At 49.0% G+C, this 24,782-nt stretch overlaps 1 protein-coding gene across 3 annotated transcripts in view; it reads left to right on the forward strand.

Moving 5' to 3' along the window:
• RABGAP1L (RAB GTPase activating protein 1 like) overlaps nucleotides 1-24,782 on the forward strand; it is a 3,056,406-nt gene that overhangs the window by 2,738,182 nt on the left and 293,442 nt on the right. For all 3 annotated transcript variants that reach the window (XM_069641102.1, XM_069641106.1, XM_069641103.1), the window contains one exon: nucleotides 24,120-24,248. In XM_069641102.1, coding sequence (XP_069497203.1) covers nucleotides 24,120-24,248 — 129 coding nt within the window. The remainder of the gene's footprint in view (nucleotides 1-24,119; nucleotides 24,249-24,782) is intronic.

Here is a 24,782-nt window from a genome sequence, read left to right on the forward strand (position 1 = left end):
GATATTTCAACAAGTGTGTGAACACTTCAAATGTCTGCCCACTTTTCTTTCTGAGCTCTCTGAAGCTCTTGAGATACTGTTCTGGGGTTTTTCAGAACTTCCTGAGGAGGGCTACCTTCATGCTCTCATAAATGGGCCTTTCCTCAGGAGTTAAATGAAGAATTGCATCAGTCCCTGGTGTCGGTAAGAGACTCATCATGGCTGCACCCCACAGTACCTCATCCACCTCCTGTAGCTGGAAAGCCAGCTCGAGTGCTTCAAACCAGTCAAAAATATCCTTCCCCACTTCATAAGCCTACACTAAGTCTTTGGGGATATGCCTCTGAGGATTATCCCGGGCACTCTGGTTTAAACCACTACTTCTGCTTTCACTAGAGGTGGATCTGTTGGCCTTCTTCTTTTCAAGCACCAGCTTGGGCAGCTCCATGGTGAACTTGTCCTGCTGTTTCTGTTGCTCTAGCGCTAGTCGCCGCTCCTCAAGCAGGAGCTTTCTAGCCACTACCTCATTAACAGCCAGAACAATTACTGGGTGTCTTCGAGGCTGTGCTGAGGCCTGGGACCTGCAGGATGCCACACTAGTCCCTGACCTCACTGACACTCTGGAGGGTTGAGAAACCACACATGCCCCCCGGCGGTATGATTGCTGAGAAACACTGCTCATGCCGTCGTCCTCGTCATTTTCCCCTTCCGGAAGATATTTTCCGTTCGGGTACATGGGGCGCAGCCCGTCCCCTGGGGTCTTCTTCCCAACCTCCCTCACTTCTATCCAAGCTTGCAGGCTGGTCAGCAACTCAGTTTTATTAACCTTAGTGCCGTGGGGAAGATCCCTCTCTTGACATAAGACGCGTAGGACATCCTTTGTCATGCCTTTTACAGTCTCCATGTCAAGATCCATGACTATTACTAATACCTAGCAGTGACTAAATGTTGCCTGCAATAGTACTTTTATGGTTGGGTGACTAAGCTGTGCGTAAGGCTCCAACTGATCCCACTGCTGTCACCAATGTGACAGATCAACTTCTGTGGCACCAGTGGTCCAGGGATGAATATCGGTTTCTAAACCATCAATCAGCCCCACACCTCTAGGACACCAGTAGGGATGGGAACAGATAGGAAACACAAGTAAATTATAAATCTCCTTGTCCAATATTGGTAACATGGAGGGAACGGCAGGCTTATCTCTGCAAGGTCGTGGCTCGTTGGTTTGTTGCAAGACCGCGAACATACAATTATTACCCAATGATAAAAGGGACTGTCCAGTCAAGGTTGTATAAAGATATCTACTTTATTATTATTACAACAGATAGTTCTAGCACACTACAAATTACAACCCACCCTGTAAAGGAACACAGAGGACAGACAGTTTCACAAAGGAAAGGGATCCACTCTGGTTCTCCAGCATGGGGTCTGGCATGGATTCACATGCTCATGAATATTCCCGGTCGTCAGGCTGGGAATCCTTGGTAAAGAAAAAATCAGTTTCAGTTTCGTTTCTGAACTGTCTTCCTCCTTATAACCAATCACTGGTCTCTGGGTCATACTGCCCCCAGCCAATGACTGCCCTCTACCTAAGCCCCTCCTCTGGCAGCCATCTTCAGATTTTTACTGCACGTTCAAGTGTTGGGAGTCCTCGTGCTATAGCTCTCGAGCTTTTACTGCGTTTTGTGATTTTCAAAGATTTTAATCTAATTTTTTCGGTCAATCGAGCCTCAAGCTCCACCGTTTCTACTTCCGATCAACGTTTTGGAATTTTCGATGCCCCTCAAGGGCGAAGTTTTCATCGAGCTACGCTTCTTGGAGGATTCCAGAAGACCTTGAGGCCTACTCCGTGGACATGGCCCAGGACAAAGGAAGCGCAACACCCTGATCCAAGCTGTTGAGGAACTGCCCTGGATGCGGATTGCAGAATGTGTTCAAGGAGGACGAGCATTCTAGATGCCTCTACTGCCTTCACAAAGACAAAACGCACATGGAGAAGGACTGTGCGTTTTGCAAGAACATGTCGGAGCTGACCATGAGGGATCGGCGGATCCGCCTCACCAACTGGCTGGAAGGGAAGAGCCCAGCAGTAGGTGAGAAGAAGAAGAGGTCTGAACGGTCTTCTAAGTCCTTTGAGGGCGCTCCGGCGATGGGGGCCCAACAGAAGGCTAAGCACCGCGAGTCCGCGGGCACCGGGAGCACCGAACGGTCGGGCTCCTCGGCTGCCAGGCAGGGCGCGCTTTCACCGACGCCATCAACCACGAGCCAATGTTGTGGCTCGGGGAAGAGAAAATTAGAGATCCCGGGTAAGCTTCTGGAGAGGCCCCGGTCGATCCCGACGGAAATAGCCGAGGGGGAGCGAGGCGGTGACCCTCCCCCCAAGGTGAAGGCCTCAAGCGCGTCCAAAGTTGTGAAGGCCTTGATTCACCTGGCTAAGGCCTCTAACGAAGGAGTCGTGGCGGCCCTGGTAAAGCCTGTGGGGGCTCCCTCAGTGGAGGTGACCTTGGGGACCAGAATTTCCCTGCCACCGCAGAGGGAATCCTCTTTTCAGCCCATCGATAAGACCCCCGTGAGAACCCTGGTGCAAAAAGAGGGGGGGGCTGGTGGCCATCACGGGCACGGATACAGCCTCTGAGGAGGAGCTGGCTGGAGTCGTGAAGATCCTCAACAAGAAGTTCGAGGAGGTCCAGTCCCACGGGAAGGATCAAGATGAGGCAGACGAAGAGAGCGATGGCGGTGCCGACGAGGTTCCCGTGGAGGCGGAGGATTCCACTCCCCAACCGTCGCGCCCGTCACAGCCGGTACCCGAGCCACGGGACAACTCGGGAGCCATCTTAATGGCGATCCAGGCCTTATGTACGCAGATAAGGATGAGGTTGCCCTTACACCCCAACAGACGATTCAGTGGAGCCTGGCCCGTCGGGGAGCCCTCGAAAACAAGCGGAGGAGAGTTCACCCCCCCCACCCCCTGCCCTTCCAGCCTTCATCTCCTTCCCCTGATCCTAGGGAGGACATGGGTACAGAGCCGGCCACGACGGGGACGGATGACGACGGTGGTGACGACGGGATGGGCCTTCCATCACCACCCCCTCGGGCCTCCCCACCCGACGAAATTGCCTCCTTTCACGCCATGATTGCCAGGGCATCCGAGCTCTTCAAGTTCTGCCCTGAAGAAGAGAAGAAGGAAGGGTTCCTCTATCAACAGCGTGAAGCCAAAAGGAAGACGGTCCTCTCGGTCCCGTTACTTGACGGCATCTGGGACGAGGGGCTGTTGCTCCTGAAGAACCCGTCCACGACCCCTGCCAAGAGAGACCGGTACGAAAAGAAGCACCGGGTCCTGGATTCCGCCCCTCTGTGCCTTAGGGTGCAGCCAACCCTGGATTCGGTCGTCTCGGCGGCAGCCAAGAAGAAGGCGGTAGGGGCTACGGCTTCGACTTCAACCCCCCCCCGGGTGGTGAGGGGAAGAAACTGGACACCATGGGGCGACGGGTCATCTCGTCGGCGGCAATGATGATTAAAGCGGCCAACGCCTTAGCGATTGTGGCCCGCTACGACAGGGAGCTTTGGTTTAAGATAGCTCCTCTGCTGGACTTCCTCCCGGACGACAAGAGGGCGGAGGCCCTGGAGATCCTGCAGGGCGGCGAGCTGGCGTCGGACCACGCCATAACGGTGGCCACGGACATTGCTGACACCGGTTTCCGTCAATTGGGCAACAGTGTTTGTCTTCGAGGAGTGGTTGGCTCAAGACGACCGATTTCCGCCAGGACGTGCAAACCAAAGTTTTGGACATGCCCTTCGACGGGAATAATCTGTTTGGCAAGACAGTGGACAAGTCACTGCAGGCCATCAAGGCCGACACGGAGACATCCCGGGCCTTGGGGGTTTTGCAGTAATGACGGCTGCCCTTTCGGAACTCCGGAGGCAAGCAAGGTGCCTCCAAAGGATTCGGCGGCGGCTCCGCGACGTACCGCCAGGCGGCCCGCACATTGCCACAGGAGGCCTATAGAGGACGCAGCAAGTCAGGAGGATCTCGTTGTCGTTGCCAAGGAGGCCAAGGCGGCAAGGCCGTTGCCAAGCAGGACTGAACCGGCCGTGGCGTCAGGCCCCCACCTGAGCACCCCGGTGGAAGGCCGGCTTGCGAAGTTCGTCAGCGTGTGGGAGTCCATCTCCACCGACCGATGGGTGCTGGATGCCCTGGACTGCAGGCACACTCTCGAGTTATTAAAGAAGTCCCACCGCATTCCACCCGTGGCTAGCAAGGAAAACCACGTACCACAACTGCTGCTGGAAGTAAGGGCTATGCTGAGGAAAGCAGCCATCGAGCTCGTCCCAAACAGGCTCCGGGGCTCCGGAGTGTACTCTCGATACTTCCTCGTAAGAAAGAAGACCGGCGGTTGGCGACCCATCCTGGACCTTCGTCGTTTAAACAAGTACATCAAGGCCCAGAAGTTCGTGCTGGGGCAGCTGGAGGAAGGCGACTTCCTATCGTCGCTGGACTTGGAGGCTGCCTACTTTCACATCCCCATTCTAAAAGGACATCGAAAGTTTCTCAGATTCGTAGTCCAAGGACGCCACTACCAATTCAAGGCCCTTCCTTTCAGATTGAAGTCGGCGCCCAGGATATTCACCAAGTGCCTAGCACCGGTGGCGGCGCGGCTGCGCCTGCAGGGGATCGACGTCTATCCCTACCTGGACGATTGGCTCATCTGAGCAAAGGCAAGAGATCTCGCCGTCGGGCACACAGCGAAGACAGTCCAACTGCTCACGGACCTGAGATTTTCCCTCAACGTCGCCAAATCCCACCTGGTTCTGTCGCAGGTCGCACTGTTGGGAGCCAAGCTTGACACAGTGGCGCGACTGGCCTCGCCGTCGGAGGAAAGGACGAAGTCCATCATGGGGAAAGTGCAGCGGCTGTTGACCATGGACGTGGCCAGGGTGAGGTCCATCAAGTCCCTTCTCGGCATGATGTCCTCGTGCATCTTCCTAGTGTGCCGACTGCGGATGCGGCCACTGCAGGAGTTCCTCGACGCCCATTGCATGCAAGTGGCGGGCGGCTTCGAAGACAGGATCTCGCTCAACAAGATCTTTCGGCAAGCGATCCGGTGATGGGGCACCCGCGGTCCACTGGTGGCGGGTATGGACTTCCAGACCCCAGCGCATCAGGAGACGGTGACAACGGACGCCTCCCTAGAGGGATGGGGGCGCACACCGGAGATCTCCACGCAAGAGGCCTTTGGCTCCCAGAGGAGAGGTTTCTCCACATCAATGTACTGGAGCTCTGGGCCGTGTTCTGGGCCCTCTGGTTGTTCCTTCCGTCCCTCAGGGGCAAGGTGGTGAGGATCTTCACCAACAACACCACCACAATGTTCTACATCCGGAAGCAGGGAGTTACCAGATCCCCAGCCCTATCCAAGAAGGCGCAGGATCTGTGGCACTCGGCCGTTGCCCAAGGGATGTTTCTGGTACCCTACCACCTGGCAGGAATAAAGAACACCATCGCCGACTCACTCAGCAGGGAGCTGCGCTCGTGCCACGAGTGGGAGCTATGCCAGGATCAAGTGGATCTGCTATTCCAACGATGGGGCAATCCCTAGATCGATCTATTTGCGACGGCGACAAACACCAAGTGTCGGAGGTTCGCCAGCAGGTTTCCCTAGCCGGGGAGCATGGGCGATGCCTTCTCATTCCCCTGGGACGACCTGTTCCTGTATGTGTTCCCACCGTTGCCGTTGCTGCTGCGACTCATCAACCAACTCAGATGGTCCCGGTGCAGGATGATCCTCGTCGCACCGGTGTGGCCGAGACAGATCTGGTTCCCGGACCTTCTGGACATGTCAGTGTCCCTCGCCCCCCCCACCAGTCAAACTGCCGACGGACGCGGATGTCCTTGCCAGAGAAGGAGGCGCCATCCTCCACCACGACCCGGGGTCGCTGAACTTGCAGGCCTGGCTCCTGCAGCACTAGAGTTTGGAGGGTACGATATCCCGGCGGACTTCAAGGAGGTGCTTGCAAAGGCCAGGGCGTCCTCGACTCTCAAGTGCTGTTCAACCAATACCTCACACTCCTTGCCCACTGCATTGCCGCTCTCTGCCTTAACTTTCAGTGCTATGCAGATGACACACAACTCATTTTCAGGCTCCCTTCCGCCACTTCGTCTCCTTCTCTCATCTCTGACTTCTGCTATCCAGGAGTGGTGTGCCGCCAATGATCTCTGCCTTCATGCCAGTAAGACTGAGATTCTCCTTATCGGCACACCTGCTCCCTCCTTTCCTGTCACTCTTTGGCTGGCCTCTCTTGGCCCCCTTCCTACTCCCACCTGTGAGGCTAAAAAAAAATCATCTTCAACTCCACACTCTCCTTCTCTCCTCACATCTCTCATGTCTCTAAGAAGTCACAATACCAGCTGCACCTCCTCAGAGGCATGTATTCTTCCTTTCCTCTCCTTCCCCCAGAAACTCACTGTTTCCAGAGCTCTGGTTCTATCAAGGCTGGACTAAAGTAACAGCCTATGAAATCTCTGCACTGGCTCTCAGTGGCTGCGAGGATCAAGTTCAAAACCCTCTGGATTGTCCACAAGGTATTCTGAGGTCTGGGGCCTCAATACCTTTAACTCTTTCTTCCTAAATATCTTCCCGCTCGAGCTCTTCGCTCATCCGCCTCCTACTCCCTCAGAGTCGGTCACTTCTCCAAGCAACGAGTTGGTGGTAGATCTCTCTCTTCGGCAGGGGCCTCCCTCTGGAACAGCCTCCCTGAAACTTGAGGAGAACCATCTCCGGTTCCGGAAGCACCGCAAACATTCCTCTTTGTTTCTGCCTTCTCTCTTCTTCTTCTCCCCTGCTGAACTCCTGGCTGAATCTGCACTGGTCACCTGGCTACCCTCTGATCTCGGGTCCAGGTCCCCTCTCGCGCCAGTTGCACCCCTGCACTGCCTCCTTGACATCCCCCGCCTTTGTGGGACTGTTTCTGTATCCCTACAGCCCCCTACCCGCACTTGCCACCAGAAGGCTGCACTTTTACTTTGCTTATTTATCTATTTTTACTGTCGTTCCCATGTATTGCACTGCCCCCCTGCACCTTTTCCCCTTCCCCCAGCACTTGCGCAATCTCAGTGTCACCTGGCCTAGTAAGATTGTTGTCTCTGTGCCCCTCCTTTGACTCGACATGCCTTGAAACACTTGTGTATAGGTGCGTTATAAATGCTACATCATATCATATCCAGGACCTCTCGTCAAGACAAGGTAGGCCCCCTGTTTAGCATAGCTTCTCAGCACGGCAACCCCTTCCGGGGGTAGAGGAGGCTCGAAGGCCCTGCCTGGCAGTCCTTGGAAGGGCGGCCAAGTTTGTCCTCTTCGACTCCAAGGTGTTAGGATCGTCGAGTGCCATCTACAAGAGTCAGTCCTCGGCACGATCCAGTATGTCTACCGGCATGGGTGCTGATTCGGGGCATTTCAACTACCGGCCAGCCAACTGAGGGCTCAGCACCTACCAGAGTGATCACTGAGATCGACACTTCTGCTTTGGGTGCAGGAGCCAAGCTGTATCCTCCCATGTCTGAGCCCTCTCGTGGCTCGGGGCCTTCGCGCCCTCCCACCCAGAGTGTGGGGCAAGGTTCCAAAATAGCAGTTAGGCACATGACAGAGACTGGTAGGCCAGTGGCCAGTTTGGATTCGACTCGGGGGCTGCCTGTGCTCTCGCCCATTGAATGGGCCTTGCAAGAAAGTTCCAGTCCCCTTCCCTCTGGAAGTGGCAGCAGACTGTATGGTACAGGCATCTGGTCTCCTCAGGCGAGTACATCAACCCATCGCAGCCTTATAGCTACATGCCTCAGGCACATCATCACTTTGACCAGGAGCGGTAGACCCAGCGCCTGAGGGCAGGCGTCCTAGGGATCCGGCGTCTAGTGAGGACCGCTTCTTTGAGCGCTTCATCCTCCTCAGACGTTCCCCTCCGATGACTGTGCTCCTGAAGGGCAGATTGAAGGAGGTGATGCCGCAGGTGGGGCCTCCTTGGCCTCCTCCTCTGGGTCTGCCTGTTCCTCCATTGCTACCGGTGCCAGTTCAGGTCCAGGTCCTACCGGTTCTTCAGACCCCTCCACCTCCTCCTGTACCACCAACGCCTACCCCTTAACAACCCTTGGACCTGTCTTCAGCTCCTGACCTAGGTGGGACCCCGCCAGCACCTGTGTCCCAGGTCACAGACTCCCCTTGGTCTGTAATAAAGGGAGGCGATGATGATGATGATGCCCAGGACGATGAACCCTAGGCATCTGTTAAAGCTTTTCATGGCCACCTTCAGGGCCTGGTGGAGTTCCTAGGGGTCCCTGTGCCTGAGGAAGCACCACGATCCAGTATGCCATCCCTCTCCAGAAGGATGTCCTTCAGGTGATGAGAAAGTTCTGGGAGAAGCCCAGGGCCAACTCCCAGATGAGCAAGAAGTTGTAAAGCAGGTTCAGGCTCACTGACAGGGAACCAATTCTCCTGGCCTCCCACCCACAGCCACATTCTTCAGTGGTGGCTGCAGCCTCACTATATTCTAAACCATTGCCTTTGTCGTCTTCCTCCACGGGAACCACCTCCAGTTGTCTTTCCAAGGAGGACAAGGTCCTCAAGTCTTTGGTCAAACGCTTTTATGGCATTTCCGGTCTCCATCTACAACAAGCCAACGCCCTTTTACCCCCGACTAACCAGAACCTGTGGCAGGAGCTCAGGGAGTTTCTGCCTGACCTCTCTGTGGAGAGGCAAGCCTCCTTCATGGCGGGTTTGCCGGATGCCCAGGCCGTTGCACAGGGCCTCATGGAGTCTTCTGTCTCCCACAACGACTTAGCAAGCAGAGGGCTGTGCCTGGGTGTAGAGATGAGGGCGATGTGGATGTATGCCACTAAGTTTTCATCTGACGTGCAAGAGCAGAGCCTAGATCTGCACTTTGAGGGTGTGGACCTCTTTCATTCGTCAACCGATGACTAGTTGACAAAGAAGAAAACCACCACTAAAACCGCCAAGTCCTTGGCCATTGTGACAAAGCCAGGACAGAAGTCCTTCCCTCAGTCTCAGGGCAGGACCAAATTCAAATCCTGCACTTTCACCGGCTTCAAGGGGTTCCTGGACTGCGGTACAGAGAGGCCTGACAGGTCGCCCAGCGACAACAGGAGGAAGCATGGGGTTTTTCCTCTCCCTCTCCTCTGCCCCTGCCTCAGAAGCCAAGAAACAGTGATGTCAAGGTCGGGGAACACAGCTCTCCAGTGGGAGGCCGACTGGCTCTTTTCCAAGACAGCTGGATGCATCTTTACAAGAACCCTTGGATCCTATCAATTGTCTCCACAGGCTTCAGTCTTCCTATCCCTTCCTCTCTACCATCCTCTCCTCCTTTTTGTCAGATGAGGTTCCCAGCACTTTTACGGGATGTTCTCTCGCTCTTGGAGATGCAGGCGGTCAAACCTGTTCCTCTGTCAGACAGGGGCTCCGGTTTCTACTCGAGGATTTTTACAGTACCCAAGAACAACCAGGCTTGCCTGAGGGTTATCCTCCTGGACCTGTCATCTCTCAATCTGTCTTTACCACTAGAACACTTCAAGGTGATTACTCCCACGCACACAGCGGAGTCTCTGTGTGCAGGGGACGGGATGTGTTTCATAGACCTCAAGAATGAATACCTCCATGACCCCATCTACCAGCCGCATTGGAGGCTTCTGTAGTTCACGATTATGTCGTACCACTTCCAGTACAAGGTGCTGCCTTTCTGTCTGAATTCGACCCCTCGTGATTTCACAAAGTTGATGAGCGCAGTGGCGGGTCTCCTCCTCTTGGACGGCCATCACCTTGTCAGAACACCCTCTGCTACGTCTAGGCTTGACGAGGTCATGTAGGGGAAGTGTTCTTCCTAATAATGTAACACTCTGCCAATATAACAATACAGCCAATCAGTCAATTAAGAGAAAGACGTAGAGGGACACAAATGGAACACAGCTGACTGTAAATAAAAGGCCTTGGTTAGTATACACGAACAAGAACCATCTGCAGACTGTAATTAACTAAAGACAAGAAGGGAAGCTCACCTCAAAATAGTGAGTCAAGAAATGGAAACAAGATGAGGACGAGTTAACCAGGAGTCCCCCTTTAAGACAAAAAAAACAAAACCCTGATATTGAGAGAACTGTTGAATAGTGATGTACTCTAACAATAATTCCCAGTGGACTAGAAAGTACCTTACCCGTGTGTAGGTGTGTTGCAGTTCCAAGGAGATAGTCCAGATAAGAAAGTTCCACAGGGCACCTATTCCCGACGGCATGTGTACGTCTAATTCACACCAGTCACCAAGTTAGTTCACAATCCACAAGGAAAACCCTGTACCCGACGGCACGCGTATGCCTATTCCTGAGAGCGGAGTCCACAGTTCAATCAGGCGTTGCACTGTTCTGTTGGGCGAGGCGAGATGACAAAGAACAGTGGAGGCGGTTTCCCAGGGGTGATAGGATAAGTGAAGATGGAGACAGCCAGTCTGTAGAACATGCAAGGTCGGAATCCAAACAACGCAGCTGAGTTTGGTGGTCCGTGAGCAATCCAAAACAAAAACAGCAGGCGAAGCAAGCCGTAGCAGAAAACAAGGTGGATAACGTGAGGGCAGAAACAGGTCCGAAATGGTGGGCAAAAGCAGTCCAATGGGCGGGCCAGAGTTCAGAGCCAGGAGATCAAAGACTGAACTAAAGGGCAAGGCAGGGGGAGGTCAATGGGCAAGGCACAAGGTCAGGAATCCAGAAAGTCAATTTGTAGCAAAAAACAAAGCGCGCAAATATAAACAGTATTCAGAAACGAGAGCGAACACCACAAGCAGCGCTTTAAGCTACAGGTAACGTGCAATGCCGTAACCCACGCCTCCGGGACTTCCGGTTTCGGTAGCGTGCGTTCCAGCATCTCCCTAGCAACCCCCAGCTGGAACGCAGCGCAAACCCGCGAGCCAGAGACCTGGTAGGAAACCAGGATGCAGACCATAAAGCCGGAGGAGCTCTCCCGCCAGCTGGATATTTGGCAGAGGAGGAAGGAGAGTATTGAATGTTCTTCACAGGGCGGATCCTAGGAGTAACCTTAACTATGGACGACGGCTTGGTGATCCTGACAGTTCCCTCCCTCAAAGAAGCCCTCACCCCCCCCCCCCCAGGCAGCCGGGAAACTGGACATCAGAACAGGGGGTGAATGTTGCTAGCAGGTTCCCAGGTGCGGTCTTAGGGACCATTACCCTTCCAGTCAATGAAGAACTGGCGAACACCCCTCCTAACCCTGATATCAAGTATAGAGTGAACCTCATATTCTTCAGAGCCCTGGACCAACAAGGGACTAGGTCGAGCTGGCAAACGGGTATCAGAAGGACAGGGCTTGACTAAGGACACATGAAATACCGGGTGTATCTTCCAACTGCATGGTACATCTAAACGAAGAGCTGCAGGACCAATCAGGCCGAGGATTGTGTATGGACCAACATATTTCGGCAACAAGGAAGGTCGACCCACTAGATGCAGATTTCGTGAAGACAGCCAGACTTTCATCCCTACCTGATAATCCCGGGCAGTCTATGTCAATCAGCGAAGGCCTTGGTACGGTCACGTGCCTCAGTGAGTTTCGTTTGAACTGACTGATGGACATCACCCAATGCACATAGACAATCTTGGGCCAGCGGACTGTCTGAGGCAGAGACAGTTTCCAAAGGAAGAGAGCCAGGGTGTTGCCCATATAAAGCAAAAAATGGGGTGGTAGCAATGGCAGTATGAAGAGAATTGTTATAAGCAATTTCTGCGAGTGTTAGAACCGAGTACCATGAGTCTTGGTGTTGCAAGGTAAGACACCGCACATACTGCTCTAATGTGGCATTAAGCCTCTGTTTGACCATCCATCTGGGGATGGTAGGCACTGGAGTACCTTTCGTCCACCCCCAATGCTGACGTAAGTGCCCTCCAGAATCTCGAGGTAAATTGCGATCCCCTGTCCGTGATGATGATGTCAGGAAGACCGAAGAACCTGAACACATGGTGCAAGAACTGTTCTGCCAATTGGGGAGCTGATAGTAGAGATTTACAGGGGACTAACAGAGCCATCTTGGTGAAGTAGTCAACTACTAGCCAGATGGTGTTGAATCCGTAAACTGTCTGGAGCTCTACAATAAAGTCCATTGAGATCATCACCCAGGGGCGTTCCCGGGACAGGCAGTGGTTGAAGCAGACCCATGGGCTTGGCTTTTATCATCTTGCTTTGGTCACAGACGGCACAGGAGTACAAATTGTGTACCACGTCTTTATACATTGCTGGCTACCAACAACACCACCTAAGGAGTTAGAGTGTCTTCCTCTGACCTGGGTGTGCGGCCACAGTCGAATCATGGAACCATTGCAAAGCGATCTTCCTGGTGAGTGCACTGGGGATATATACCTTTCCTTGTACATAAGGTAGGTCTTGCACCACATCCATGTTGTGTTCATTCACTTCTTGCTGGGAAGACCAAACCCATTCCTGCACCAAGGACTTGAGAGAGGATTGCAAAGAGCAGGCACAAACAACTTGGTTAGACAATAGCAGGGTACCATCTGAAGGGCGTGGATCTGAGGGGCCATGAATACGTGAAAGAGCGTCTGGTTTAGAATGCAGATGTCCGGGCCGTTAGGTAATCGTGAAATTGAACATGGTGAAAAACTTGTGCTACTGTGCATGTCGAGCCGTGGGACACTTCACGGATTTCAGAGCCAGAAGATTTCTGTGATCCGTGTACACTTGGACTGGGAGCGGATTTCCTAGGAGATGGTGGCGCCATGTCTGAAAAGCGTCACGTATCGCAAGGAGTTCTCGTTCAGTTTTGGTATAGTTTTTCTCGTAAGGAGACAACTTACGGGAATGATAGGCTATCGGCTGTAAAAACCCAGTGTCTTTACATTGTTGGGGAAGGATGGCCCCTACGGCAGTGTCAGATGTGTCCGTCTCCACCACAAACTGTAAGGCCGGATCCAGATGTTGCAGAAGAGGTGCTGATGTAAAAGCCTCTTTCAGCTTCATAAACGATGATTGAGCTTCCTGATTCCAGATGAACTCATGCTTACTGCTAGTAAGGGCGTTAAGCTGGGTAACAATGGCTGAAAAGGACTGTATGAATCGGCGGTAAAAGTTTGCAAAGCCAAGGAATGACTGTAAGGCCTTTCGATTGACTGGAACCGGCCAGTCCAAAACTGCACGCAAATTGGAGGGGCTCATATGGACACCATGATCAGATATTTCATACCCAAGGAATTTGACCTGGTTAGTATGGAAAATACATTTCTCTAGTTTGGCATAGAAGCGATTTTCCCTTAAATGCTGCAGGACCTTGGCAACGTGTTCGACATGTATCTCATAAGATGGTGAGAAAACCAAAATGTCATCAAGGTAGACTGTGACAAATCAGTCTAACATGTCCCTGAAAACGTCGTTCATGAAACTCTGGAATGTGGCTGGAGCGTTGCAGAGCCCAAACGATGACTAGATATTTAAACAAACCGTACTTAGTCTTAAATGCCGTTTTACACTTATCTCCTTGGTGAATATGAACCAGATTATAAGCTCCTCGTAGGTCTAACTTGGTAAATCGAGGAGCCCAATTGATCCAGTAGTACCAAGAGGAGGGGTATTGGGTATTGGTTTCGTACTGTTACCTCATTGAGTCCCCTATAATCAATGCAAGGCCTTAGGTCCCCTTCTTTCTTCGGGACAAAGAAAAGGGGAGATGCTGCTGGAGATGTAGAAGGGCGAATTAAGCCCCTTCGAAGGAACTTGTCAATATATTCTTTCAAGACAGCGTCCTCCTTCTGCGTAAGGGAATAGATCCTACCAACAGGGATCTTAGCTCCTGGCACCAATTCAATGGGGCAATCTTAGGGGCGATGTGGAGGAAGGATATCAGCACCCCCTTTGTCAAAAACATCCTGAAATTCTGTATACTCTTTAGGTAACACACCTGATGCTAGAAGACCAATAGTACCAGCAGCATCCAAGACAGCCTGACATGGGTCTTGGAGCAGCCACGACTGCGCCAAACAATGACTATGACACTGTGGGGATTGGAATTCCACAACCCTAGTACTCCAATCCACCAAGGGGTTGTGCAGACGTAGCCAGGGTAGTCCCAGAATCGGGCGGTACTGGGGTGCCGTGATGACATCAAAGGTGATGGACTCAACACGATTCTCATTAGCAGTCATCTGCATGTCTATGGTTTGTTCTGTGGCCAGGCCCACGTGCAGGGTCATACCAACCACCACGTTGACTAATTCTGGACAGGATTTTGGAATCAACTGTATCCCTTTTTCACTGGCAAATGTAGAAACAATATAATTGCCTGTAGCACCAGAATCTAAAATGGCCCGAGCAGTCCATACTTTCCCTGTCGAGGAGGAAAATACCACAGAGATAGCAAAGGGTTTCGTGAGACAGGAGTCTAGAGGGGAGAACCCCGGCAACTGGACTCCACTCAATGCCGGGCTTTGGCATTTCCCTACTTCTTGACAGGTTTCTTTGGGCATGAATGCAAGAAATGTTCTGTTGAACCACAATAGAAACATAGGTTTTTCTTCCGCCTGAGTTCCCGTTCATCGGGGGACAAAGGACCTTGCAGGGCCCCTATCTGCATGGGTTCACCGTTCCCAGCAACTGGCGGTGGGATAGTCTGCAGGCAGGGTGTAGTAAACTTGTGTTCACCCTTTCTCTCATTCTTTCATGCATCAATCTGTAGGACTAAGTCTAATAACTCCGGAAAGACTGTGGGAACCACGGTAACCGTTGCCAAACTGTCCTTTAGATCATCAGAGAGTCCCTTGTAAAACAAAGTGGCCCTTTTCTCATCAGGCCAGCCTGTTTCCGATACTAACTGATGGAATCTAGCTACATAAGACAATAAAGATGATCTCCCCTGTTGGAGATTCAATAATTCGAGATCGGTGGTCTGTGTCCTGTAGCAAGTGTCAAAAACTTTCCCCAAGGCCGTAATCGGTGCATCAAAATTATATAACAAATGACTGCCTTGCTGGAACAAGGGATTTGCCCATATAGCAGCCGTGCTACCCAGATATGATAAGTCAAACGCTGCCTTGGTTGTGGAATCAGGGAATGAGGCGGGTCTACACAGGAAATGCAGGCGGCATTGATTAATAAATGTCCGGAAGGTTTTTAGATCCCAAGTAAAACCCTCTGGTGGGGCCAAGGGAAATTGGGCAGTCATATACACAGTCACAGAATCTTGTCTAGATGCCCCTGTACTGGGGTCTGCAACCGGTATCGAGGCCAAGGGTTGCAAGGCTGTAGGCTGCATACCGGACTACAATTCCCCTATACTCCTATCTGTACCACTGGCTGGTGAGGACGGGTCACCAGAGGGGGTGATACACTCCTGAAGAGATTCGCGGATGTTCTTCATAAGCTAGGGTTCTCCTTCAACCAGAGGAAGTCGCAGTTGTGCCCCTCCCAGGATCTGAGCTTCCTACGAGTTTGTTGGAATACGGCCGTTCAGCAGGTGTTCTCCACACCTGAGAGGCTCCTCTCCCTTCACAAAGGGGGTAGGGCACTTTCTGGCCAACACGACTACCTCAGCATGGTGGTTCCAGCACCTTCTGGGGCTGATGGCCTCCTGCGTGCTCACTGTACAGCACGCTTGCCTCAAGATGAGGCACCTCCAGCTCCACCTCGTGGCCAATTGGGATCAGGAGACAGGGTCTCAGTTGGACAGGATCCCAATACCCCCGCTCCTCCTGCCTGATCTTCGCTGGTGGTTGATGGATGACACTGTTTCTGTGGGAGTCCCCTTCATCCAACCGTTGCCCATCCTGGTGGTGGTGGTGACAATTCCTCACTTTCAGGCTGGAGGCCTACTCTGGAGGGCTACATGATTCATGGCGCTTGGTCCAGGGCGGATAACCTCCTGCATATCAATCTGCTCGAGCTCAGGGCAGCGGGCCTTGCCCTCAAGGTGTTTCTGCCCCTCATCAGTAACTTTAATTACTTATATATGTAATATCATGAACAAGCACAAACAGACAAATAAAAAGAACACTCATAATGAAGTTATAACCTACAAACATTGGAATTACCAACAATATGGTTTCCAGAAGCTTCTCACAAAAAAACAAATACAACAGGATATCAACAAAATAATTAAATGATACTTTGAAACCACCAATGACATTACTTTGACTCATTATGTAAGGTGCTGCAAAATACTGAACAGAAAAAAGCCCCTTCCCCATCTGTGCAATAAGCATGTTACATTTTGCTATCCGAATTAAAAGGACTAAACGCCTCACTAGTTAAGTAAATAAAACATATTAAATTAATATTTGGTACTAAATTTATGGAACCTGCACTTCGTTCTTCAAATTAGAAATATATTGAAGTATCAGTAACCTTCTGCTGGATAGACAACAGACTCTCCCTTGGAATAACCTTTTATTCAATTACTTATAGAGATGAAACCTTATTAAGTAATAGAATATAGGATTATTCCAAGTGAGAATAGTTTGTCTATCCAGCAGATGAGTACCGATGGTACAATATAGTTTAAAAGTTTCTATCAGTCACATTAAGAACAACGTCTATTAAAACGGTCATCTATGTAAAATTCATTTAACATTCTCCTAAAATGCACACATGGTTTGCACTACTAAAATGTGCCTTTAATTAAGCCTCCTGGACATTTTGAACATTGCAGCCCTCACTAAACAAACAAAAGAAAAAAAGATCACACCATCCGAAAATATAAAGAAACAACAACACCTTTACAAAAATAAAACTTTGTGACAAATGTTGCATTATAAAAAATAACCAAACAAAAACTCCACATGCACAAAAAGTACAAATATAAAATAAGCAAAACAAATCAATACACTTCAAAATATCAACAATAAAAATATTAATCAAATCTAAGGTGAGCCTAGGTTTGGGGTTTTTAAAGTAGAATGTTATTTTTAGTTAGTGTCCTGTTACACTTGTTTTCTTGAGAAATGCTTTATTAAATCTTAACTTTGGTATCGCCAATGTTTGTAGGCTTTTACTTATTGTGGTCATAGCCATTAACTGTTTTTGAATTTTTGTAATGTAATATTTATTAGTGCAACTTTAAATTGCATACTAGTTTTATTCTTCAGGAAAGCAGCATTCACAAAAAGGCTTACTTCAAGCTTGAGCAAACATTCAAACTGGATTCTGGGTGGCATGGTAAAATGACATGTATGCTGCCACTGAATAAAGTATGGTTACTAATGGGTGATCACAACTAGGTTACATAGTTTCCTTATCCTCTAAATGTAGAAAAATACTCTTAGTTCTTGGCTCTCCCTCCTTCGTAACTCCAATCCAGCCATCTCTTCGAGCATATGCCAGTGATATTTGTAACCGTGCTTCTTGATGTAAACATGTGGAACATAGTGGTTGGGGTATAGAGCAGGTTTCCATAGGGAAGCGTTGTTGCCAGATTCAAAAAAGATGGTTTTCGAACCAGGATTCTTTATTCTAAATTCTTTTGCTGACTTAATGAAGCATCTGTAGAGCAATTTTCTGGCCCAGTCTGCTGTTGGAGCAGGCCATTCTGTGAAGTAGGGGGCACCACAAACTAAGGATACCTAAATCACCATGAAGGAGAGGTTTTAAAAAAATAAATATTTCATGGGTTCCCACGATGATCGCTTTTCTGTTTAAACAAAATAATTGATGTGTAAAAGGCATCATGTTGACTCATTTTTCACATCTTTTTGGCATAAGTTCATTTTCTCTTCATCCCAGTCTTGGAAATTGTAATTAAGTTGTGTATTAGATCGGCACAGATCGGTCAAACCCTACAGGAATGGGAGTGATTGTTTTTCCTCTAGCTCCAGGATGCATATTTTGATATCTCAGAAGAATTAGAAATCGTTCTGCTTCGTGGTGAGCCGCATATATTTACAGTTTATAGCCATATCTTGGGGCTTACATCTGCCTGCTGATGTCAGGACATTTGCCAAATTGACATATTGTTTATGGGATTTGTAAAGTACAGACCTAGCTCAGATGAAACAGAGCGCAGTTCATAGGGGATGCAAAACAGTCTTCCTCCTTTGCTTTATGGGGTTCTCCCTAAACCTTTAAAAGTAATGTGATGCCCTTAAGACAATTTCATTTTTTTTAGGGTTCGACAACAAACTTCTGAAGTGATCGGCAGAGAGGGGACCCACAAACAATCCTTCTCTTGGCACCGGATGCCCCCACAATTCTCCTATTTCACAAATCTCTCAAAACGTTGCTTTTTCAACTCCTTACCAATGACTAATCCCAATGGATGCACAGACCGACTCACAGATTGCAACTCTAAGTACAAATAAAATAAAATGAACACTTTCCTTCGGTTGCAGAGAGTGTTCTACATTTACCAAACCATCTCCTGTTTCAGAATGTTGTCCGGAATCGTGACTGTGATTTTTATCAGGAAGTTGACCCTCTAGGTCTTTTGTAGTATTCTGGTCCCACATGCTCAGTTGCAGATGAGGTCACTTCAATGTGGTCTCAGGGATAGATGATCTACATTATAAGTGTATTGTCTGTTCTCCTGAAGGTGTTGTTGCACGTGTTTCAAGATGTACAGTGGATGACCGATCATACTAAACAGTTGAGAGGGGAGGCTGTGACCAATCAATTTCTGGGGCACCAGTGGTCCAGGGATGAATATCAGTTTCTAAACCATCAATGAGCCCCACACCTCGAGTACACCAGAAGGGATCCGAACAGAATGGAAACACAAGCAAATTATAAACCTCCTTGTCCAATTTTGGAAGCGTGGACAGAGTGGCAGGCTTATCTTAGAAAGGTCATGGATTGTTGTTTAGTTGCAACACAGCGAAAATGCAATTATTACCCAATGATAAAAGGGACTGTCCAGTCAAGGTTGCATAAAAATAATTTATTATTATCACAACAGACAGTTCTAGCAAACTACAAAATACAACCCACCCTGTAAAGTAATGCAGAGGACAGACCATTTCAAAGAAGGAAAAAGGGATGCCCTCTGTATACTGACAGGTGAGTAGTCGGTATAGTAATCACAACAGTTCAACGATACTTGGTTTCAACACAAAGGGAACAATGGGTCGTAAAATTTCACTAGGGGCCTTCGGAGAAGGGCCAGGGGGACAGAACCACAATGTACCTTATGCTTTAGGACTGCTTGGTGCTCGACAGGGTTGAGTTGGTTATGGGGCGCTTAGTAGCTTCTGCGGCACAGTACAAGACGGTAGACAGCTGCAGGTATAAGGGGGCAGGCAGTTCGGAGAGCGAAGCTAGAGGGACGGCTGCAGGCTGGCGTACACGGCAGCTCTAGGTCAGGAATCGTTTTCTCAGTGCTCCTCGGCTGTTCTCATGGACTGGTCGAGGCGTCTCGTATGGCTTTAGCGACTGCAGCGTAACAACAGTCAGAGGAGCAGTCGGTTGCAGCTCAAGGGACTCGACTGGCTCGAAAATGTCCTTTTAAGGTAGATGTCGGTAGAGGCTTGTCGGTACACTCCTAGCTTCCTCATTTGGCTTGTGTCGTCCTTTAATGTGATGGTCCAAAGCTGAGGAGAGTGTTGCAGGCAGCTGCCTTGTGCTTGGTTTGGTTCAGAGACTCTGGCACTTTCCACCTAGGAAGCTTGCTGCAGTCCCTAGCACAGAATGCTGTGTGCTGGCTGGGTACCGGCTTTGGAGCTGCTGAAGGGTCCTCTGGGTTCAGTATCTCCCTCTGTTCCCTGTGAGATGTTCTGAGAAGGACCCTGTGGAGGTCCTAGCCTTCCTTCACTGGCGGAAGATCTAAGGCGGACTGTACCTTCAGCCAGGGTCCAATAGTGAGTTCTTCTTGCTGCTTCTTGAGAAGTCTTCAGATGATCTGCCCAAAGAGGGTCTCAATCCTCTTTTAATGCCAAATGGACCACAGGGGTTGGTGTAGGCTAAGCCTACTTTAATGAACCAATCCTGGGTTCCCACCAACAATCTCCTGTATGTGTGAAGTCTTAAACAGAGTGCTTTGCAACAAAAAAGGCAAAGGGGTGAAAACATGTACCCAGCTTCCTGTCTGTTGTGGATCAAAGGGTCTCCCTGGTTAATGGAGCTCTCTTTGGTTCCTGATTAAAACGGCAGGTCTCACTTGAAGCTGTGGCGAGACCAGACTTTCTGCCTTCCCAAAACCACATTCTCATACTTTCTGAATGGGATCCTCCTGTGGGGATGACTACTGGAATACACACTGTCCCAGACATGACATTTCCTTGTCAATCGATACTGAGGGCGGAAGCTGGCAGCTTCACACAGTGCATATGGAAGGGTTTTGGGGATTTCCTGTCTCCTTGGGTAGCCTCTGCAGCCAGGCCCCATGTGGGGCTGTTAGAATTAAACTCTGATTAGTATGTGAATGCTGCCATTCGCTACAGGGTTAAAAAAAAAAGGACAGGGCGGATCATGGAGCCTATGTTAATTAATTAGGCTGACCATGGCAGGATGAAGGTTTGGCCCTTCCCCTTCTGAGATGGCATGATGTCCTCCTGGCTGTCATATCCCAACTAAATATGACGGGAGAACTGCGCCTGTAGGCTGTGTCCACCCAGAGTACACAGGTCTATGTGTGAGGGGTGTGGTGAGTATAGGAAAATGTGTGCAGATTAGCCCCACACATTTTCCGGAGGTTGATCTACCATCATTCAATTTCTATAAAATAAAAAAAAAGCCCAGGCGAGCACACACCCACCGTGCGGATGGTCGAATTCCTTACAGAGTCTTTTAATGAACCATTGCTACCTTGACTGTGTCTCCCAAAATGTTGGGACTTACTTGCATGATCTTTTTAAATGTGGTAGGAGAGCGACTAGAGCTGTTATAGAGTGTTCAGATTAGCTCTGGTGGCTTTTCTCACTTTAATTAGGGGGAAGTTTGCACTGATGATGATGCACAGCAGCTGTGGAATACCTCAACAAGTGGGGTGTTACAGTATACATCCTTCTATGCAGGGTAGCCGTGCTGATCTGGTTTTTGGCCTTGGAAAGAAAGCAAACCTCTTGGTGGCCCACATAGTCGTCAGGAAGGTGAATGTGTTGCCAGATAACCTCAACAGACAAGATACCGTATTGCATGAGTAGAAGCTGCACGGGGAGGTGGTGGAAGGGACGTTCACTATATCACATCAACCTTTTCACCTATAGCGTGAGCACAATGTTCAGTCTCCTCGGCTCCAGAGAGTTTCTTCTCAGTGTGGCACTGGTGGATGCCATGGTATTGAGCTGGGATTTCAATCTGGTGTATGCATTACCTCCCATTTCTTTATCTCCTGTTATGTTCCAGATGTTGACGATGATAGGAAGAGTTTATCATTGTGGTTCCATACTTGGCGAGGAAATCATGGCATATTGTAGGCTTCTTGATTTGCCATTTTATGAAGCCACCAATTGAAGGAGGGCTTACTTGTTGCGGGGCACGTGTCAAAGGTTAGTACATCTGAACAGTAGGGCAAGATTGGAGCGGCTAGTGAGTTCTTCACCACAGATCTTTTGTTAGATTTTGTGGCTTAATAGTCGTCTTGATAGTCACCTTGTTGGAGTGCCTTTTTTCTTGCCGTCTGAAGATGCTTGCCCAAAAGCTGGTCTCTGGTAACAATCATTTTAACCGGAAATGTAAGGGGACTATAGGTGTTGTATGATTCACTTCCTTTCTGTTTTTTCCTAGAGAAATAGTCATCCTTCGAGTGGGAAGAAATGTCCTGCCTAAGTTGGTGTCTGTATTTCATCTTGCACAAAAGATTAATCTTCCTGTTTTTGATACTGCCTCTTCATGACTTCATCTATAGAAGAAGGTGGAGCATTTTTACAAGTTAAACCCAAAAAGGGCTCTTTGTTGCTCTGTTGCCAGAACTAAAAAAGTCAGGATTGAGGACCAGCCGTTTGATGATCCGAGCAAAGGCAATGCAGACACCAAGGACACCATCTCTTGTGGGCACTATCCAATGACCTTTTTTAAAAGCTGATACCCAGCGCTGCAGAGAGGGTTGCTGTATTTCTGCCATGCAATCACTTGGGTTTGATTGCATACCTCACAAGCTTTATTGCCTAGATCTGTTTGCGGGCACACATCTTGTTTTAATTGTTCTTATGATCAGTGGTTCCTCCTGTAGCTTCTGGTTCCTCACATTCTTCTTGCTCATCTGCTATGTTACTGCTTTGGGGTCTTTTGAGAGATCATGAATCTGTGGGAGGAAAGTAGCCATTAGAAAAACAAGTGACTTACCTTCAGTTATGTTCTTTCAGATGGATAGGGTATTCCTCATCGATCATCCAACCATCTTCTCAATCAGATTGTTGGAAATCTATGTGGCTTGACTATCTTTTCTTCGCCTCCGAGTGGTGAAAATTGGGTTGAACTGAGGTCATGAGGCTCATGCTCACATCCCCGGACATCACCTCACCACCATGGGTGCTATTAACACTGTAACTAGTTGGTGCTAAGCAACACAGCGACTCCCTAGTGGATATAGAAACTTTCAGAGTTGAACCTGTACCTTGAGATATTTTCAGATTTGTGGGAGGAAAACCATATGTACAACACAACATGATTGTCATTTGGTGGTATGTTTTCCATTGTCAATGATGCGTCTTTTATTAGCATAAAAATGAAAGGTTGATTATCTAGGTGGGGATTGAATCTGTGATCTCATTTGGGTTAGACATATTTCTCTGCTGTGGCTTCTCCACCCACTATTCTCCCTAACTTGGATTGCCACCTGTGGCCTTCAAGTTTCACACATGTGTATGTGATGTCCTTAAAACAACAAACTGTCTTATCATGATATGATAATGCCCCAGGTTCTTGGATGACTTGCATGTAGATGCGCATTTCTTCGCTGGTCCTTCTGGTCCTTGTGCAAGGGAAAGCTTTCCTGTGGCCTTGGAGGCCTCGAGGACAAGATGAACTGGATTAGTCTGGTACCCAGCTCCCTTATATGCTGTGTCAGATTTCCTATTAGCCCTCAGCAACTATGTGGCATCATGTGGGCTGGGCCCAAGTGGTGCCACGCGTTGCAGTGTTATGAAGACCAGCATCACAGTGATGCGTCTGTTTGGTGCTGGAAAAAATTATCATGCCTGAATGAGTTGGACCAGTTTGGCTGGTTCTTAAGGGACTTAAAGAGTAACTCTTGCACTACGCATGGTTTGTTTTTTCTTGCACATGTTACCTCTCGCCCGTTGTTCTGCTCCTTGCCCAAGTGAAAACATTGTGGAGGGGGTAGGTGTCTAGGAGCAAAGAATGTTTTTAGAGACCTTGGCAGTACATGTGGGCAAACGTTTATAGAAGGCAATACTGTTTTACATATTCAGACATGTTATGTAACTCTGCTTATTTACTGTACCAAATCGTCACCCTGGTTGTTTCAAAATGCAGATTCTTTGTCCGCGGTGAAACTTAAGTTCCAGCATACAAAATGAAGCATAACCCAGAATGTGAAACCCTTCTCTGAGTTAAAGGAATGTATGCAAACCTTTGGAATGTTTTGCTCTTGCTGGAGCTTGTTAGTCAAGTATGGTGGGCTCCAGTGAGAACAAAATGCAGCAACAGAGGTTTAGCTTTTCCATTTTTGGGGGAATGTAGCTGCATACATGAACAAATGTGTGCGTTTTGTTTGTGTTTGAGAAAGAGAGTGGGATTATTAGTTGAGTGTAAGCATTTTGTGCATATGTGATCGCATGCCTAAGTAATGAAGAGCGACGCTTTGTCTAGATCAGTGTTATAATCTGTGAGTGGATGTTTGGTTATATGTGACCAAGTATGCTAGCAAAAATTACTGCATGTGTGTGCGTGTGTATGTGTGTGTTAAAGTGAGTGTAACTACATATGCATTTAAGAGGATGAAAGTTTAGATGTGTCAATGATGGTATGTGAGAGAAAGTGCTTCAGATATGACTCACTGTGATTGAGCAAGGAAGTGGGATGTGGGATGGTCTTTGTGGCGTACGGTGGTACCCATAAAAGGATACCAAGCCAGAAAATGATTCTTAAGACGTGCACCACATGTTTGTGATTAGTGAATAAATAGATTAATTATATGCGTTTCTAGTTTTCCATTCTCATAGTAAAGCACATTGGCTTTGTGTCTTCTAATAGACCTCCAAGGAAGATCTCCTGCAGGCAGACTTTGAAGGAGCCCTCAAGTTTTTCAGAGTCCAGTTGCCCAAACGTTACAGAGCAGAAGAAAATGCCAGAAGGTTAATGGAGCAGGCCTGCAATATAAAGGTAAGGTATCGCTGTTTCTCTTTCAATGTGATGGGATCAAACAATGTATAATCTTTAAAAAATAGTTCTTTAGAAAGCATCTCTGTATACACTCATGGTTATTTATGCCATAGCTTTCACCCTCGGCTCCATCATATGCCCATTTTGTGACTGCTGAGGGTCACATGGATTATAGTGTAGTCCACTGCTGTACTCAATGCAGTAGGCATAATGTATATTTGTGTCAGAGGTGTACCATTATTTTGAGAAAGGAATAGCTGATAAACTATAGGCAGCACTTTCTTGGTATGCTAGCAGGTTTTGTAGTAGGCAGCAGTTGATGGCTGGTTATATGAGGGGCGTCCAATGGGGAACATTAAGTTAAAAGCGTGGGGAACTTTTCTGGTCTTCCCTCCACTCCTAATGCTCAACAGCCACAAAAGAAAAGTGATGGCGGCAACCTCTCAGCTCTGACACGGCTGAGGTGGTGGGCTGTTGTTTTGGGGCTTTCTTCTGCGCATTGCCACTCGGAGGTCCACCAAACCACAGCCTTAT

This window comes from Ambystoma mexicanum, chromosome 1q (assembly GCF_040938575.1).
Source record: "Ambystoma mexicanum isolate Mex_15411 chromosome 1q, UKY_AmexF1_1, whole genome shotgun sequence".
Taxonomy (NCBI): domain Eukaryota; kingdom Metazoa; phylum Chordata; class Amphibia; order Caudata; family Ambystomatidae; genus Ambystoma; species Ambystoma mexicanum.